This window comes from Neovison vison, chromosome 7, assembly GCF_020171115.1.
Source record: "Neovison vison isolate M4711 chromosome 7, ASM_NN_V1, whole genome shotgun sequence".
In the NCBI taxonomy this organism is placed as follows: Eukaryota; Metazoa; Chordata; class Mammalia; order Carnivora; family Mustelidae; genus Neogale; species Neogale vison.
This window is the reverse complement of record NC_058097.1, coordinates 18,932,501-18,947,582: the sequence shown is the minus strand read 5'-3', so window position 1 is coordinate 18,947,582 and position 15,082 is coordinate 18,932,501. Positions and strand designations below refer to the sequence as shown.

Sequence of the window (15,082 nt, the reverse complement as noted above, 5' to 3'; positions counted from 1 at the left end):
AGGTATAACCACTAACAACCAGAATATTCATCCTGCAAGGATCGCTTACAAGGTGTCTGCTCAGGGAGGTCAAGGTCACCTTTACTGGTGTTCTGCAGTAGGCACAGCCCTGGCCTGGGAATCCTAGATCCTCCAATCCTAGCTCTCCAGCCTCGGCCAGTCCCCTCCTTTCTCCAGTCCTTTATTTATTCATCCATAAAATAAGTGCATACAGTTAGACAAAGGGACTCTCAGTTCCCCTTTCTTAGGACTCTCAAAGATGTTTCCCTTTATTCTGGTCCCAGTCCCCCCCCCAATAGCACATATGTCCCATAATAGCCCCAAATGGAGCTGGAATCTCCAGCCTAGGTCCCACTCTCTAATTTTGGGGGGTTGGGGGAAGCAGAAGAGTAGGCAGAGCTCAGACTGAACAATTACCAAAGAAGGCTTGGAATTGTCCTCACATTTCTAAGCCCTGGATCATACAGGTGTCTCCGCACCCCCACCCCCTAGGGATACCCAAGACGCAATGAGTGGCAGAACGGGGAGTGGGGTTTGTCTTCCCCCCTCAGAGCTACTCTGTCCCCACCTTCGCACAGTACCCAGAGTGGCGCTTACTTCTCTTTGGAGCCATCCCATGCCTGGCTCCTCCACTTCTCCAAGTTCATCATAAACATGTATAGCTCTTTGTTTTCTTTTTGAGACCCACTTCTAGCCTCCATCAAACAAGTGGGAGTTAGGAAAGAGTCATCAGTGAAGTATTTCATCAATGCACTCATCAAATTTAGAGGGCAGGCTCAGTGTAGGACCCCAAGGGTTTCCTTCCCAGTCAAGTAGGGGAGACAAAAATAACTGGAGAGCACCACAAGGTAGCAGGAGGTTAATAAACCGAGCTCTATGGTAATGAAGTAAGGGAAACCTGCGGAATAAGCTGGACTTGTCCAAGGCCCCAAAAGTAGAGTGTAGGGCAGGTGCATCTGCCGCGGTCAAGCTCTGCGCCTGGGGTTTGCAGGGGAGAGGGTGCAGAGGGCACGGGGTGCAGCAAGGGGTGAAGGAAATGGGCAAGCTGACCGGTCAGGAGAGGAAGGCTTCAGCCGGGCCTAGCTGACATTCCAACATGCCCCAGAACTCACCTGCTGGCAACTGGGAGCGGAAGCCCTGCCAGCCTAGGCTGCCCCTCCCAGTGGCCACACGACAGGGTTTCCCACCCTCCCAATTGCCCAGTTTTGCCTCTGACCAAATTGCCTGGCTGTCCTTCCCTGCACATATCGTTGTCTACCATTCTCTGGACGTGTCTGTGTGTCTGTCCCTCTCTGCTCCCGCCAGTCTGTTCGTCATTCTCTACACATGCCTGTCCGTCTGGCGCGGTGGGCACCCCACATCTCTGGGCCTCCCCGCCGCGCCTGTTGTTGTGTGGGTGTCGGGCTGGCTGGGCGCAGAGGGGCGCGGCTTGACCCTCCCCCTCCTACGTCCCCCCATCTCAGGGATGACCCCGGCGGCGGCCCAGAGCTGCTGAAGCCTCGAAGCCGCCACACAGCGCTGCTGAAGCCGGGGAGGCGCGCCTCCTAGGGGGCCGGGGAGCGGACGTCTGTGGCTTGGGCGGAGGCGCAGGGCCGACGGGCAGGCGGGCGGGGCTGCGGCAGGGCAGGGCTGGGACTGGGGCTGAGGAGCCGCCGCCGCCTCTACTGGGGATCGCGGGCAGCAAGTCCGCTCGGCCCGGCCCCGCCCGCCCGCCCCGCCCCGCCCCTGCGCGCCGAGCAGGCCGAGGCGGAGCGGCGCGCCCCCCGCGACGCCCGAGCTCGAGCCCGAGCCCGAGCCCGAGCCCGAGCTCGAGCCCGAGCCAGAGCGCAGAGGCATCCGAGCGGGAACCAGAGCAGGAGCAGAAGCGCGAGTGGGAGTGGGAGCCAGAGCCGGAGCCGGAGCCAGAGCCGGAGCCGGAGCCGGAGCCGGAGCCAGAGCGGGAACCCGAGCTGGAGCCGGCACTGCGGCTCGCGGAGCGGAGCAAGGCGGCTAAGCCGAGTAAGGGGCGTTGGGCCGGGGGCGGTGCTGGGGAGGGGCGGGAAGGGGGTCCCGGCCCCCTCCCCCGAGCTCTGCGGCGGCCCCGGCGCACGCACACACCCCGGGCGCTCCGCGCCTAGCCTTGGCGCGCCGGGAGGGCCGACGGGCGGTCCGAAGCCGAGCCGCAGCGCGCTCCGAACGGGATCCCCAGACTCCCGCCCCCGACCCCCGCACCCCTGGCCGGGCAAGGCTGCCCATGAGCACGCCCTCGGGCCACGGAGAAGAGCAGGTCTCCCAGAGCGTCCACCCGGTGTGGGGGGCATAAGGCAGCCTTCCCGGTCCCGCGCCCTCGGTTTCGGGACCCCTGAACAACCCACCTAAGAAGGGGAAACTAAGACGCACTTTCGGCCCGGGTGGAAGAGGGAGGGGGCCCCGGCTTTGTGGAGTTCTAAGCTACAACCCACCCCCACCCTTGAGCCAGAAGTTTGACCCTCCGACGGGCGGGTCACACGCGCCGTATACCCCCGCTTCGGTGCCTGCGGAGCTGGCTTATCTCCGCACCAACGGTGGGAGAGGGGGGCGTCCCCGCCGCACCTTCTCTCGCTTTGGGGCAGACTTTCCCTTGCGTGGTAAGCGGGACCCGAGGCCGGGTCCGAGGCCGCTGCTCTGGCTGGCTGCGTAGTGCCAAGCGGCATAGCCGCCTCTCCCCAGGCGCCCTCGGAGGCTCAGTAGTGCCCACCCCACCCCCGGCTGACTCGCGCAGCCCTTCCTCCCCTTCCACCCTGCCCCCCTCCATCGGCTCCGCGGTATGGAGGCTGATGCGCAGAAGACCCATAGCTGCCCTCTTGATCCCACACCAGTGTCAGTGGAGGTGGCAGGGAAGGAGAAGGCACAAGTGACAGGTGTGAGAGGCAGGGGTTCCAGGAGTTTGATCTTTGGTCTTGATCCACGCAGTCCCACCGGCACCTGTCTTGAGGATGCCGGTCAAGGCTCCCTCCTCAAACACTCTGACTTCACCTCCCTGTGCCTCAATTTCCTCCACTGACAAGTAGGCAAGATTCTGTTGTGAGGAGAATGTTTAAGGGCTTTGGTACCGCAGGATGGGCTTGATTGACTTCTTAGCTGTGATGACCTTAGACAAGACGCTTAACCTCTCTTGAGCCTTAGTTTCCCCATCTGAAACACGGGGAACGTGTGTTGAAAGGATTAAATGAAATTATGCTGGTGTGGGGTAGGGAGTGCTACCATGGTGCTTGGCACACAGCCAAGATTCAATTCAGGTTGGCTACAGGTGTCATTTTATGAAGTTTCCAGCATCGGTAGATGCGGAGGCAGAGTGAGGTCCCCTGAAGAGGTGGGGACACGACCCTCCCCAAGTCCCCTTCAAGGAGGCCTCTGAATCCCCCAAGGCCTTGATGACGTCTAATTGTGATTCAAAACTTAGGGTCTGCCCTTTCTCAGACATCCCCTTCTCCCCAGGTTTTCTACTGCCTGGGAAGTAGAATTCCATTCTCCATCCAGAATGGAAAAGACTGTATCTGACTGACTTTTCCTTTTGCCCTTGGCTGATGTCTCCTGCCCTGGCGGAGGGCTTCTTACGCATTTCTCACAATCTATGCAAGAGAATTCTGCAGACCTGTCGCCACTCCGCAGTTTGGGGGTGGGGTGGGGGTGGGGAGGGCTGCTTTCCCTGAGGAGCCATAGCCTATCAGGTGGCTTGGACGTTCCAGTTGCGATGGCTTCAACAGGCAGCAGAAAGCAGCAGGGGGAGCTATCACCAGGACGAGGAGACAGGAGGAGTTCTGGAGGGTTCCAACCCTGTTTTCTTGCTGACCATGTTGTATTCATCCAGGCCCCTAAGCCGGGAGACACCAGAAATGATGAACCTTGGGAGGAAATGGAGCCAGTAGCTGACCAAGGGTTAGAACCTCTCAGAGCTGGAAGGTTCCCAGGAAGAGATCTGCCTGTCTGTGCAGTGGGGGCCTCAGACTCAGAGCCAGAGCAGGCAAGACCCAGCACCTAGGGGAGGGTGCTGGGATCTCTGGGAGGGTGTAGATGGCAGGAGCACTTCTGGGAAGAAAACAGAGATCCATCTTGTGGACACCCATGCTAGCCCTGGCCACCTGTGGCACAGCTGCCCAGAACAGGGCAGGGGAGGGGTGAGTCTGTCTACATGTCGCCTGGTGGGGACCTGGGGAGGCAGCCAGAGTGGGTTGCCTCCTCAGGGCTCCTTCTACACAAAGACCTCCTTTCTCCTCTTCTTCATCTGTACTCCCCCCTCCATTCACCCACTAGGATGTCACATCTTCCATAATCCTCACTCTTCTTCCCAAAGGAATTAATCAGGAACTAATTAGGAGATTTATGTCTCCTGGTCCATATAAGTTTCTGGGACACAGCCCATAGGGAATGTGATGGGCATATTGGCATCACCTTCAGTCTTTGGTAATAATCAGACACATTCTGGCCTTTTACCTGAAGCCTTTGGCTTGGAAGTACTCAGAGCACAGAGTAAGGGCCAGGAAGATCTCAATTTGGTCTCAGCCTCCTAAAAGTAGAAACTGAGGCCATGAAGGAGCCCCTTTGGCAAGTGAGCACAAAATAGAGCTGTGGCTGAGAGCATGACTACTTGGATCCAACCACCTGGGTTTATAGGATATGATTCTGGGCAGATTTACCTCTCAGAGCCTCAGTGTCCTCTTGAAAGTCAGAATATTACATACCTCCCAGTACAGTTGTGAGTCTAGAAGAATAGATAAGAAACATCAGGCAATGTCAAACAGACCTCTCCAGGTGGCATTGCCATGTCTGCATTATGAAAATACATTGAACACATGCAGTTTTCCAAGCATTTCTCTTTGAATTCTGTCAACAGTCTGCTTTAGGTACTGAAATTGTCCCCATTTTATAGAGGAGAACACTGAGGCTTAGGAAGGTTAAGAACCTAACTTTGCCAGGTATAGAATACTTAAAACATCCCTATGACTCATCATAATTTTATGAGTTTATAAAATTGATAATTAGCACATTGTATCTTAGATGATGTGTAATTAGTTATTGGAATGCTTCCTCCAGGAATATCTTCAATCACTTTATACCTCTATATCACTTGTCTATGGGCTAGAGAATTTTTAGAAACACCTTCACAATTCAAACAGTAATCAAACTGATTTTAAAAGAGCACCCCCATTTATTTCCTATACCTCTTCTCTCCCTCTCGTATAGCACTTATCACCCCAACATCTCTATATCATATTCATTTGCTTATTGTCTGCCCTCATCAATATAAACTCCCCCAAAGACAGGGACTTTTGCTCATTTTGTTCATGATATTGCCTATATGCAGAGCCTAGAATAGTACCCAGCACTTAGTATGCTTTGCAAATTATGAAGTGTTTTACAAACATAAGGTCTACAGTTATTATTTTTGCCAAGTATATAGCTTGCCTGAAAATAAAACATTAAGGTTCATGGCAGAAACCATTCCCTCAAAAATTTGGCAAATAAGACTTGCTCAAGTGCCAGGGAAATTTTGATGAAGGTTAAAAACAATGGAATTATTTTCCTAACATTTTAATAAAGCTCCTTATCAGTAAGTTCAAAGACAAGTTATTTTTGTAAATCTTTACAATAACAAATGGCATGTTCAAAGGCAATTAAGTTAGCTTTAAAATTTTTCAATGAGTTAACTATCACTGAATTATTCACTTAATTACTCTTTGTTAGCATGAAGGGTTTTTTCAAATTTTCATTTTAATGATTTTTTCAGATTATAAAAGTAATGCATGTTCATTGTAGAAAATTTGGAAAATCATAAAAAATGTAAAACACAGAAATCCTCCTTAACCCCACTCTTGCCCACAGAGCACAATGATTGTGAATATTTTCATCCATTTCCTTTCTAATCTTTTTCTATATATGAATATTTTCTCTAAGGTTTTTTTTTTCTTTTACAGAATAAGGATCATGTTGTATGCAGAGTTCTATAACCTGCTTTTTTTAAAAAAATATATAACCTGGGGTTTTTTTTCCTCAACATTATACTGAAAGTCTTTACCTATGTTATTAAAATGCCTTTAAAAATATGATTCCATGGCTATATATTATTCCATTATAATTTGCTTAGCTTGTCCTCTTATTGGACAGTGGGGTTGTACCCCCATGTCCTCTTTGTGGTGTTTCCTGAGCCTTAAATCAGGCTTCTGTACCCACCTGATGAGACCTATTTGCCAGTTGGTAGATGGACTGGTTTATGCAGTTAGACAGTAAATCAAGCCTTAGAGGTTGAGCCTTGGTGGCAGTGAGGGAGGTGGCAGCTGATCCTATAGAAAGCTATTTGCCAAGGAAGGTTCTTCTCAATTGGGGAAGACACCAGCTGGGGCCCAGCCTCACATGAAGACCTTCCTGCAGAGAAGAAAGGTTTCTGCCACCTGAGGACCTCTACCTGCAGCCCCCGGAGTTAGCCCCCTGCCTGATAAGGTACATACAACACTTTTAAGATTAGTGTCTCACCAAAGTCCAAAATCCCTGACTTTCTAGCTCTGAGCAATGGCAGATGCACCCACAACTTCATGGAACCCCTCTGAGATGGCTTCATTCATTCATTCATTCATTCACTCAGCCAGTAGTTCCTGAGAACTTACTGCGGGAGGAACAAAAAGAACCAGTAGTTATCGGGGCTATCTATACCTATAGTCTCCACATCACCCATCTCTGGAAGGTTCTCCATTTCTCTGCCATCCCCCAGTCACCCAAGCAGACACAGGGAACCATCTTTAACTGCTCCCTCTTCCTCACCCTCTATATCTGATCTATCTGTCCTGCTTCTTCACTGTTCCATACACAGCGTGCCCTACCCAGCATGCTCCTGCCCAGGGGTCTTTACACTCGTCTGTTCCCTTTACCTGAACTCTTCCTTTCCGAGGTAGGCACCTATCTCTCCCTTCCTAAAGCTCCCTTCCTCCATTCTTCACTCACAGGTCACCCCCTCACCAAGGCCTTCTGAAGCCACTATCCCTAAAAGCTCAGTCTCCACCTCCACACTGCCCCTGTCCTTCCCTGTTATCTAACAAACCCCACCATTACGTGTGTGTCTCCTCTGCTAGCAAGAAGCTCGGTGAGGACAGGTATATCCAGTGTTTCCTTCACTTCTCTATCCCCATCGAACCTCTCATTTTTTCCATTGCGTGTTGCCTTCATTTAGACCCATCATCTCCTGCCACAGCCTCCCTGCTCCCCTGCCACCTGCCTTCCACCCCTGGTCCGCCCCTCTCCACGGAGCCCAGGGAGACCTTCCTGAAAGGAGACCCTGTGGTCCCCTTGCTTAAAATCTTCCCAAGGGCAGTCTTGGGGCCGGGAGCTCATTATCTCACCCAGCCCCCTTCATGTCTCTGAATCTCAGTGTTGACATCTGCAAAATGGGGGGTTTGTTTTGCGATCCCCTGGGCCGACGACACGTGACTGCGGTAGAGCGGGCGCCGCAGCGGCGTCACCGCGTCACGTGGCCTCCTCCACAGGCCAGCCCACTCCTGCGGCCCCTCGCTATCCGCCGTCTACCGCGGTGCGGCACAACCCTCCCGGGTCCGACTGCCGCGCATGCGCCGTGCCGCCTCTGCACACTGTCTGCGCCAGCTCTGCTCCGCCAGCCAGGCTCTGCCCGCCAGGGGCGCGGCGCCGCCCCCCCTCTGCCACATACGCATTTGCCCAGGTCTGAGTGTCGCAGTGGGCCCCAGACGAGGTATTCTGGGAGCGGGGACGTGAGGCGGAATGGGAGTGACGTGGACTTGCCGCACACCATTAAGCCACTTCAGAGCCTGGAGTGCCGCCGCCGCCCGCCCTCCGATTCCTAGCCAGACAATACTGTCGCAGATGAGTCACAGACAGGAACGCGCCTCGCCTCAGATGCCGGGCTCCGAGACAGGCGGGCAGGGGGAGACGTGACCTGAGAGTGGGTCCAATCCCAACCCCCCACTCCCGCAGTCCCCGCTTCGGAACTCGTCGCCCAGCAAAACACAATCTCAGCCCATCCTTGCCAGACCTGGCCATCCACCACCCCCACCCTGCTGTGTCCTCACTGCCGCTCTGGTCACATGTGGGGAGAGCAGGGTGGGCACTTGCGCACACAGACACCTGACATCCAGCTCCTTTGTCTCGATGACCCCAACCCAAGCTCCACCCAAGCAGAGGATCTGATGCTACCATGAAATGGTTTTCCTGTAGGTCCCCATGTTGAAATCCACAATTGGGGGAGGGGAGGAGAACACTGTGAGGCCGAGATTGCCATTTTAGGACCCCTCCCCCAAAGCCCCTCCTTTTGTTTTCCAAGGGTTTTGTGTGACACGCTCTTGGAGCTTGGTAAATATTTGAATAAACTGATGCAAGCCAGAGATCCTGGGACAATGCAGCAAGAAGATGTGTGTGAGGTACAGATTGGGTTACATGATGCAGGGAATGGTACCCTAGCTAACGTCAGCATCATTGTCACCCACGATGTCATGAACCATGTAAGTTCCTTACATGGGCGTCCTTCTCCTCAGGAAGCTGAGCATCATTAAAAGGGAGCCTCAACACTGCAGTCTGATGCTGACATCAGACCAAGGGAGATTTTTCTAGATTCCTCATACTTTGGAATGTCCCCTCAATGCCCAGCCCCAAGTGAATTCCCAGAGGCCACACTTGTCCTGCATACCCACACAAGAAACGAATAATCTAGAACAAGTTAGAAGAAGAGTTGTCCTGGAAGGATGTCCAGGGGCTGTGGGGGCACAGCCAAAGTGACTATTCCGTCTACAGTAGTCACAGAGGACTTTACTGAAGAGGTGTCTTGAGCTGAATGTTGAAAGGTAATGGGAGTATGCCAGGTAAAGAGGAAGGGAAGGACATGCGAGGGAGAGGGAATAGCCTGGAGGTATAAAAGGCCAGGGAAGGTCCAGAAAGCTGGCCAGCCAGAACACCAAGGGTGTCAGGTCTCAGTGGGGTGTCCCTGGTGTAACTGGGGAACACTGGGGGACAGGACCCCACCCTGCACAGGTCTTCCTCCATCTGTTCTCTGTGAATCAGGTGGGCCAAGTCACTGAGCCTCAGTTTTCTCATCTGCAAAATGAAAATGATGCTACCCACATCAGGGGACATGTGACAGGAATGTTGATCCCATTACCTGGCGTGTGCAGCTGTTTGGTGAGTGTAGGTCACACCTGAAAGCTCGAGTACCCAGAAGGCTTCCATATACAGAAATGTCTACCTGACCCAGTCCCTTGCCAGCCTCCTGAGCCATTGGGAAACTTACACGTTGTCCACCCAACACCCAGACTGACCGCAAAATGTGCAATGCGAGGATTCTTGGCGCACCCTGCCCTAGGCAGCCCATCTCCCACTTCCTCACCCCCCATCTCCATAGCCTCAGCCTTCATCTAAGAGTCGCAGGGTCCAGGGGAAGGAAAGAGGAGAGGGTACAGGGGGCCTCTAGGAGAAACAAGACCTAGGGGACAACCACTTGGAGTTTAGGGGGTGGTCAGCACCCCCCACATAGCACCAGTGTGGCCCTACAGGAAGTATACATTCAGCATATTTTTAATAAGCACCCACATTATGCCAATTCCCCCAGAGAGGTGAGCAGAGCCCCAGGGCTATAGAGATCATGGTAGAAGTCAGGTCATTCACCTAAAGATACCAGGGAGTTATGAAAGGGTGTTCAGCAAGAAAGTGACATGATCCATTTCACCTTTAAAAAAGACCTCTCTGGAAGCAGCACAAGAGATGACCTGTCAGCCCACTTAAGTCCCCCTCCAGACACATACATGGCTGCAGTGCACACGGGCGTACCCACAAGCACGAACACAGACCCATGTACACACGTGTGTTTTTAGAAAGTGTAGATCCCAAGCCCTGAGATTCTTCATGAATTTTCTGGTGTGAAATCACAGCTCCCCAAGCAGCCTGCCACACCAGAGAGACTTCTCTACCAGGCCTTGGGAGATCTCATCCTACCCTCACTTCCCCCATCAAAACTCTTGCTGGTTGTTGGGAGTGGCATCAGACCAGCCCAGGGTTCACACCCAGAAGGCTGAGCTGGAAGGAGCCATCTGGAAAGAGGGATTCCAGGGTCAGCAGCAGCAATGGCTCCCTCCCTCCCACCCCCTCAGACATCAGAATGAACATGAAGTACATACCTTTCATCCTCGAACTTGGCGAAGGGCCTTAACCCTGCTTTCCCCCCTGAGGACACCACAGCTTGGAGAGGTGAAGTGCTTTGCCCAAAGTCACACTCCCCGGAGTGGCAGAGTTGATACCAACCCGGGGACTGGACTTCTGAGCTCAGCCTCTCCAAAGGTAAGTCCTTGGTTCATTGACTAAATAGAAAAAAAAAAAAATTTATTAATCAGTGCAATTTGGCCAATGGTCTCCATCAAAACGTGGCTCCCATTTGGAGGGGGAAAAGGTAGATAATAAAAAGGATCGCTGTAAGAGACAAGAATGGGAACCTCTGGACCTGCCTCTTACACAGAAGCTCTGTCCTCAGTGTCATCCCCAGGATCAGGGAGGTCAGCTGCCTCATGGGGACCTAGAGGGGCCAGGCTCTCTGCCTGTTAGCTTCTGGCTACAAGCTTTCCCCCCCAAGAGTCCACTGAGCTCCATATTCAGGGTCCCTGCTCAGCAACCCCCAGAGGTACAGTCTGGTTTCTGCAAGTCTAGTGACCACACTCCCTAGAAAATAAGAATCGTATCCCCCTGCTGTTCACACAGCTTTATGTCGCTTGGAGCTCAGAAGAGACTGAACCAACTCAGACCTTTAGCAGCATGGAAGGCAACGTTACTTTTTAAAAATGTTTCCTCTCTCGCACATGGTTGCTCTCTTGCTGCATGGGCTTTCCAGTATCACACCAGGCTCCCATGGGGACCGGGGATTTGGGGAAAGAGACATTTGCATTCTCTTGGCCTTTATTAAGGCCTTAGAAGAAGTCAAGTGCTTCTAAGTCAAGTGCTGGCTGACAATGGGGGCTTTGGAGTCAAACAGACCTGGGGTCTAGTCTCAGCCTGTAATTAGAAGCTGTGTGACCTTAGACAAGCTACATTACCTCTCTCTGAGCCTCAACTTCCTTATTTATAAAATGAGAATGAAAAGAGCATCATCCCCTTAAAGGTGTTGGGATAACAGTAATAATAATAATAATAAGGCTTCAGTTAAGCAACTCTAATCACCCTTCCAAAGCCAGCTCTGGGACCTTGAACTTGTTCCTCACCCTTTCCAGGTCTGTTCCCCTTCTGTGATAGGAGGGCCTTGGGCTGGTCTTTAAGGGTCCTTCCAGTTATAAGATGCTCAGAATGCCATGGTCCTTTGCAGTTGTCTCAGGCAGTGGCTTCTCACAGGTTCAAGAGACAGGAGAACTCCAGGGAATCTCTCGTGCCTGTTCAAGGATCCACCCAGATAAGATTTCCCCTCTCCACCCATCACTGAGATCCCCACATGCTTTCACCCCACCTCTGCCTCAGAACCCCCATACTCTGCAGCCCAGAACTCCCCCAGCAACCCCCACCCATGCCCAGACTGGGCATATGCTGTCAAAGTCCCCACCTTTTCCCCAGAGGTGCACAGCCAACGGACATGTGTATCTTGGGGATCAGGGGGTGCTGTGTGGGCGTTCCCCCATCATCTGCTTGTTTGTGTTTCTACAGGTGACCGGCAGGTCCTTCTTTACTCTAAGTCGGGACTCAACAAGTCGGCAGGCTGGCTCCGCTATTCTGTTCCAAGGATTACATGTCCTTCAAACGTCCCTGTCCCTGTAAGTCTCCTTCCCACATTCTCCGTGTGTCCTGGGGCCAGGCAAGGGCTGGGCTTGGAGACAGGGTTGCAGAGAATGCTTCTAGATGTTTGGCCATAGGGCTCCAAGGGTCTGATGAGGGGCTGATGTGCTATGAGGGGTTTGGGGAGGGCAACACAGAAGACCCCTGACATTTGCAAGCGACATCTGTCCTTTACTGGTCCCTCCATATCAGCACTTCCCAAAGTGCGGGGCGGGGTTCCTCTGAGGGATATTAATGTGATTACTTTTTTGTTTTTTTAATTCCATGGCCAAATGAATGTGGGAAATGCTGAGTGAGACAAGTTAAGTAGCTTTTGTGACCACAGGACTTTTCAGAGCCTTTAATGTGGTGATGTGTGTTGTGAGACTGCCATAGAAAAGAGAAAGCCCAGTGGCCTTCCCAAATTTAACTGACCACAAGGAATGTCTCACAGGACTGGTGCTCCACAGAACATCCTCGTCAGAGTTCACTGTCCTAAGGAAACCCTCCCTGCAGCATCTCTACCACGAAGCCCCTCATTTACTAATTCCTTTCATCTAATGACGCCTTGAGATGACTTTGCCCATAACATCCTTCTCATGGCTCCCTGATGTCTGTAAGTCCAAATGATGGGCTTAATCGGGTGTACCCCTGGGGATCAAGGCTACAGCCCCCTTTGGCTTACTCCCCTAGTCTCCACCAGCCCCACCCACCTGGGGGACCCCTTCACCTGTCCCCATGGCAGCCACCCGCTTTCTCTCATGATGTTCCCTGTGCCCCCCAAAACCATCATCACTTGATGCAGTTTGAGAGAACATGCCTTCTCCTTGAAGACTCAGGACTACGAGCCTGTGTGAAATCAAGGACCCCTCCTTAGCCCCCTCCGATATCTCTTTGTCCTTTCCCATCTCCCAGGCTCACTCTAGCCAATCCCTCACTTCCATTCACCAATGTCTATTCAAATGCGTATCACTGGTGACTTGTCCCCCATCTTGGAGTTGGGGTCCTCTCTTCCCAGTAGTCGAAATGTCCACTGTTAAATCTTTAAACATCAAGGGATGGCTGCCATGGTCAGGTAGAGGAAACTGGTATACCCTGTCTGAGGGGAATGCCCTGGGGAATACAGTGACGGTGGGATTCACTGCCCCCAGAGCGGTGTTGGGAGGGAGCCAGAACAAGCAGGTAAGTTCTTGTTACTGTCATTACTGCTGCTGCGGAAATGGAAGCCCGAGTCCCAGGCCAGGTGAGAAGGCTGCCATCCAGGGACACCTGCCCCACAGAGGGCTGGGATGATCGTGTTGAGCCGCTGGGAATGGAAAAGGCTGGTAAAGGGTAAACTGGGCTGCTCAGGGTAAAGGGCTTTCCAGAGCTTTGTGGGACCAACCCAGGCCCTGGGAAGCCCTGTCTACACAAAGAGAGGTCATCAGCACAAGACAGCTCTCTGCATACCCACTCCCTGAGGATAAGAGGACGTGCCCGCAGATATTCTAGGCTGTTCAGAAGCGGTTCCTACACATCTCTTCATTCGCCCCTCCCCTATAGGCCCAGTGCCTGGCATGCAGTGAGCACTCAGTAAATGTTTGTTGAATGAATAAATGTATAGTCAAACACTCTGAATGAGGAGCTGGAGGCGGTAGGTGGGGGAGAAGCTGCAGCTCCTGACTCCGCCGCCAGATTTTCTCTGTAGCTTCAGGCAGCCAGCTCTCTCTGAGACGAAGGGGTGGTCTGAGGCGAGGGCATTCCAGGAGCTCAGGGCTACTGGGAGGCTCCAGGGAAGGCAAGGGAGGCACGGATGGGCACGCTTGGCCCCTTACTTGGCTTCAGTAAGAGCAGCTGAGCCTATGTCTACCTATAGGTGGGGATCTGCTCAGATTTCTTCGGGGAAGTGGTCCCTGGCAATGGCAGTCCACTGGACAGGTCGTGGGGCTGTCCAGACCCACCCCTTCCTCCATCCGCCTCTCCTCCTCTGCCAGATTCTTCTCATGTTTTCCAGTCTGACTTCTCTTTTCTCTGAACGTGTCTGAGAAGTATTCACTGTCCCCCCCTGTCAGCAACCCCAGCCTACCTCAGCCTGGCTTCTGCACCCCCTCCCCACATTCCATCCACTTCTGTGTCACTAACTCCAGTCCGTAGCTTCTGGTTCTCCTTGTTCCTCACAGCAGCTTTCTTGAGGACTCCTCCTTTGGGTTCTCTGACTGGAGCCCTCAGGTTCTCCTGCAGCCCCTCCAGGCATCTGGTTCTCTGACGAGCCATCCATCCGTGGTATCCCTTGGCAGTGGGGGAGGATGGATTCTTGCCACACCTGCCCTGGGACACTGGGGTTCCCAGGGCTCGAACCCTGCCCTGGACTTCCCCTCCGAACACTCCAGACCTTCCCCTCCTCACCCACTTTCAGCTGCAGCTTCTAGGCCAGCAGCTTCCAAGGTTCTCTCTCTCCCCCAGTTCCTACCTGCCTCCAGATTCCTCTTTCTGTCCTCTGCCGCCTGTCTTCCCTGGGCAGCCCGCACCCCTGCAGCTCACAAGGAGCTGTCTCAGACACGGCTCTTCGTTCCAAGCTGGCTTGGCTTGGTTTTGCTCTATTGCTTTAGGGTACCACGATTGACTCAGTCCCTCAGGCCAAACTGCCCAAGGAGACCCAGCGGTTTCCAAAGTGGGTCATTAGATTGCCATTCAGGCTTTGCCCCAATCTGGAATACGTTTCAGATTCAACCTGGAAATTGCTGCCTCAGTAAATGTGTACTGAACGCTGGACAAGTAAACGAATCAAAATGAAGCAGACGCCTTGTGGGCAGCCTCCTCAGCTCACAGACCAGTGACCCTCGCACCCATTCTGGAAGGGATGCGGAATCACGGAGCTCCAGACATCCTCCAAACACCTGACAAGGGACCATTCTAAGGAACGAAACCAGAAATCCCAGGAGGGCCCTGACGGGGACACACACCCTTCTTTTTAACACCTCCATTCCTGTTCTGTGAATTTAGACATCTAATAGAATTGGTTTACCCTTCTTAGCTCACAAAATTATCTATCCCAGTTCAAAGGAAGCTACCAAAGCCCATTAAAACCTGGAAAACTTAGGGTAGGAGCCATAACTTGTTCCCGTTTGGGTTTCTACACCCATCCCCCGCTGCCAATTGAGAAAGGGGGTGGGGGGTAGTTCCCAAAAGGAAAAACAAGCCCCAGCGTTTCCCAAGCAAGACCCCACTCCTGGGAGTCCGAGCTCCTGAGGTGGGAGGAGTGAGCAGGAAGGGTCGCCAGTGTAGGGGGAGAGCTGGGCAAAGGGCAGAGGTCTGCTTGGAAACCAGGCAGCTTCAGACACCTGGG

At 53.0% G+C, this 15,082-nt stretch overlaps 1 protein-coding gene across 2 annotated transcripts in view; it reads left to right on the top strand.

Annotated features, from left to right (window-relative positions):
* The first annotated feature begins 11,667 nt into the window (after positions 1-11,667).
* Positions 11,668-15,082, top strand: part of BEAN1 (brain expressed associated with NEDD4 1) — a 24,605-nt gene continuing 21,190 nt past the window's right edge. Inside the window, exons 1-2 of one of the 2 annotated variants that reach the window (XM_044260404.1) lie at positions 11,690-11,756; positions 12,212-12,373. In XM_044260404.1, coding sequence (XP_044116339.1) covers positions 12,331-12,373 — 43 coding nt within the window. In that variant the 5' untranslated portion in view covers positions 11,690-11,756; positions 12,212-12,330. Of the gene's footprint in view, positions 11,757-12,211; positions 12,374-15,082 lie in introns of both variants that reach the window. The other variant, XM_044260405.1, reaches the window with a different exon arrangement.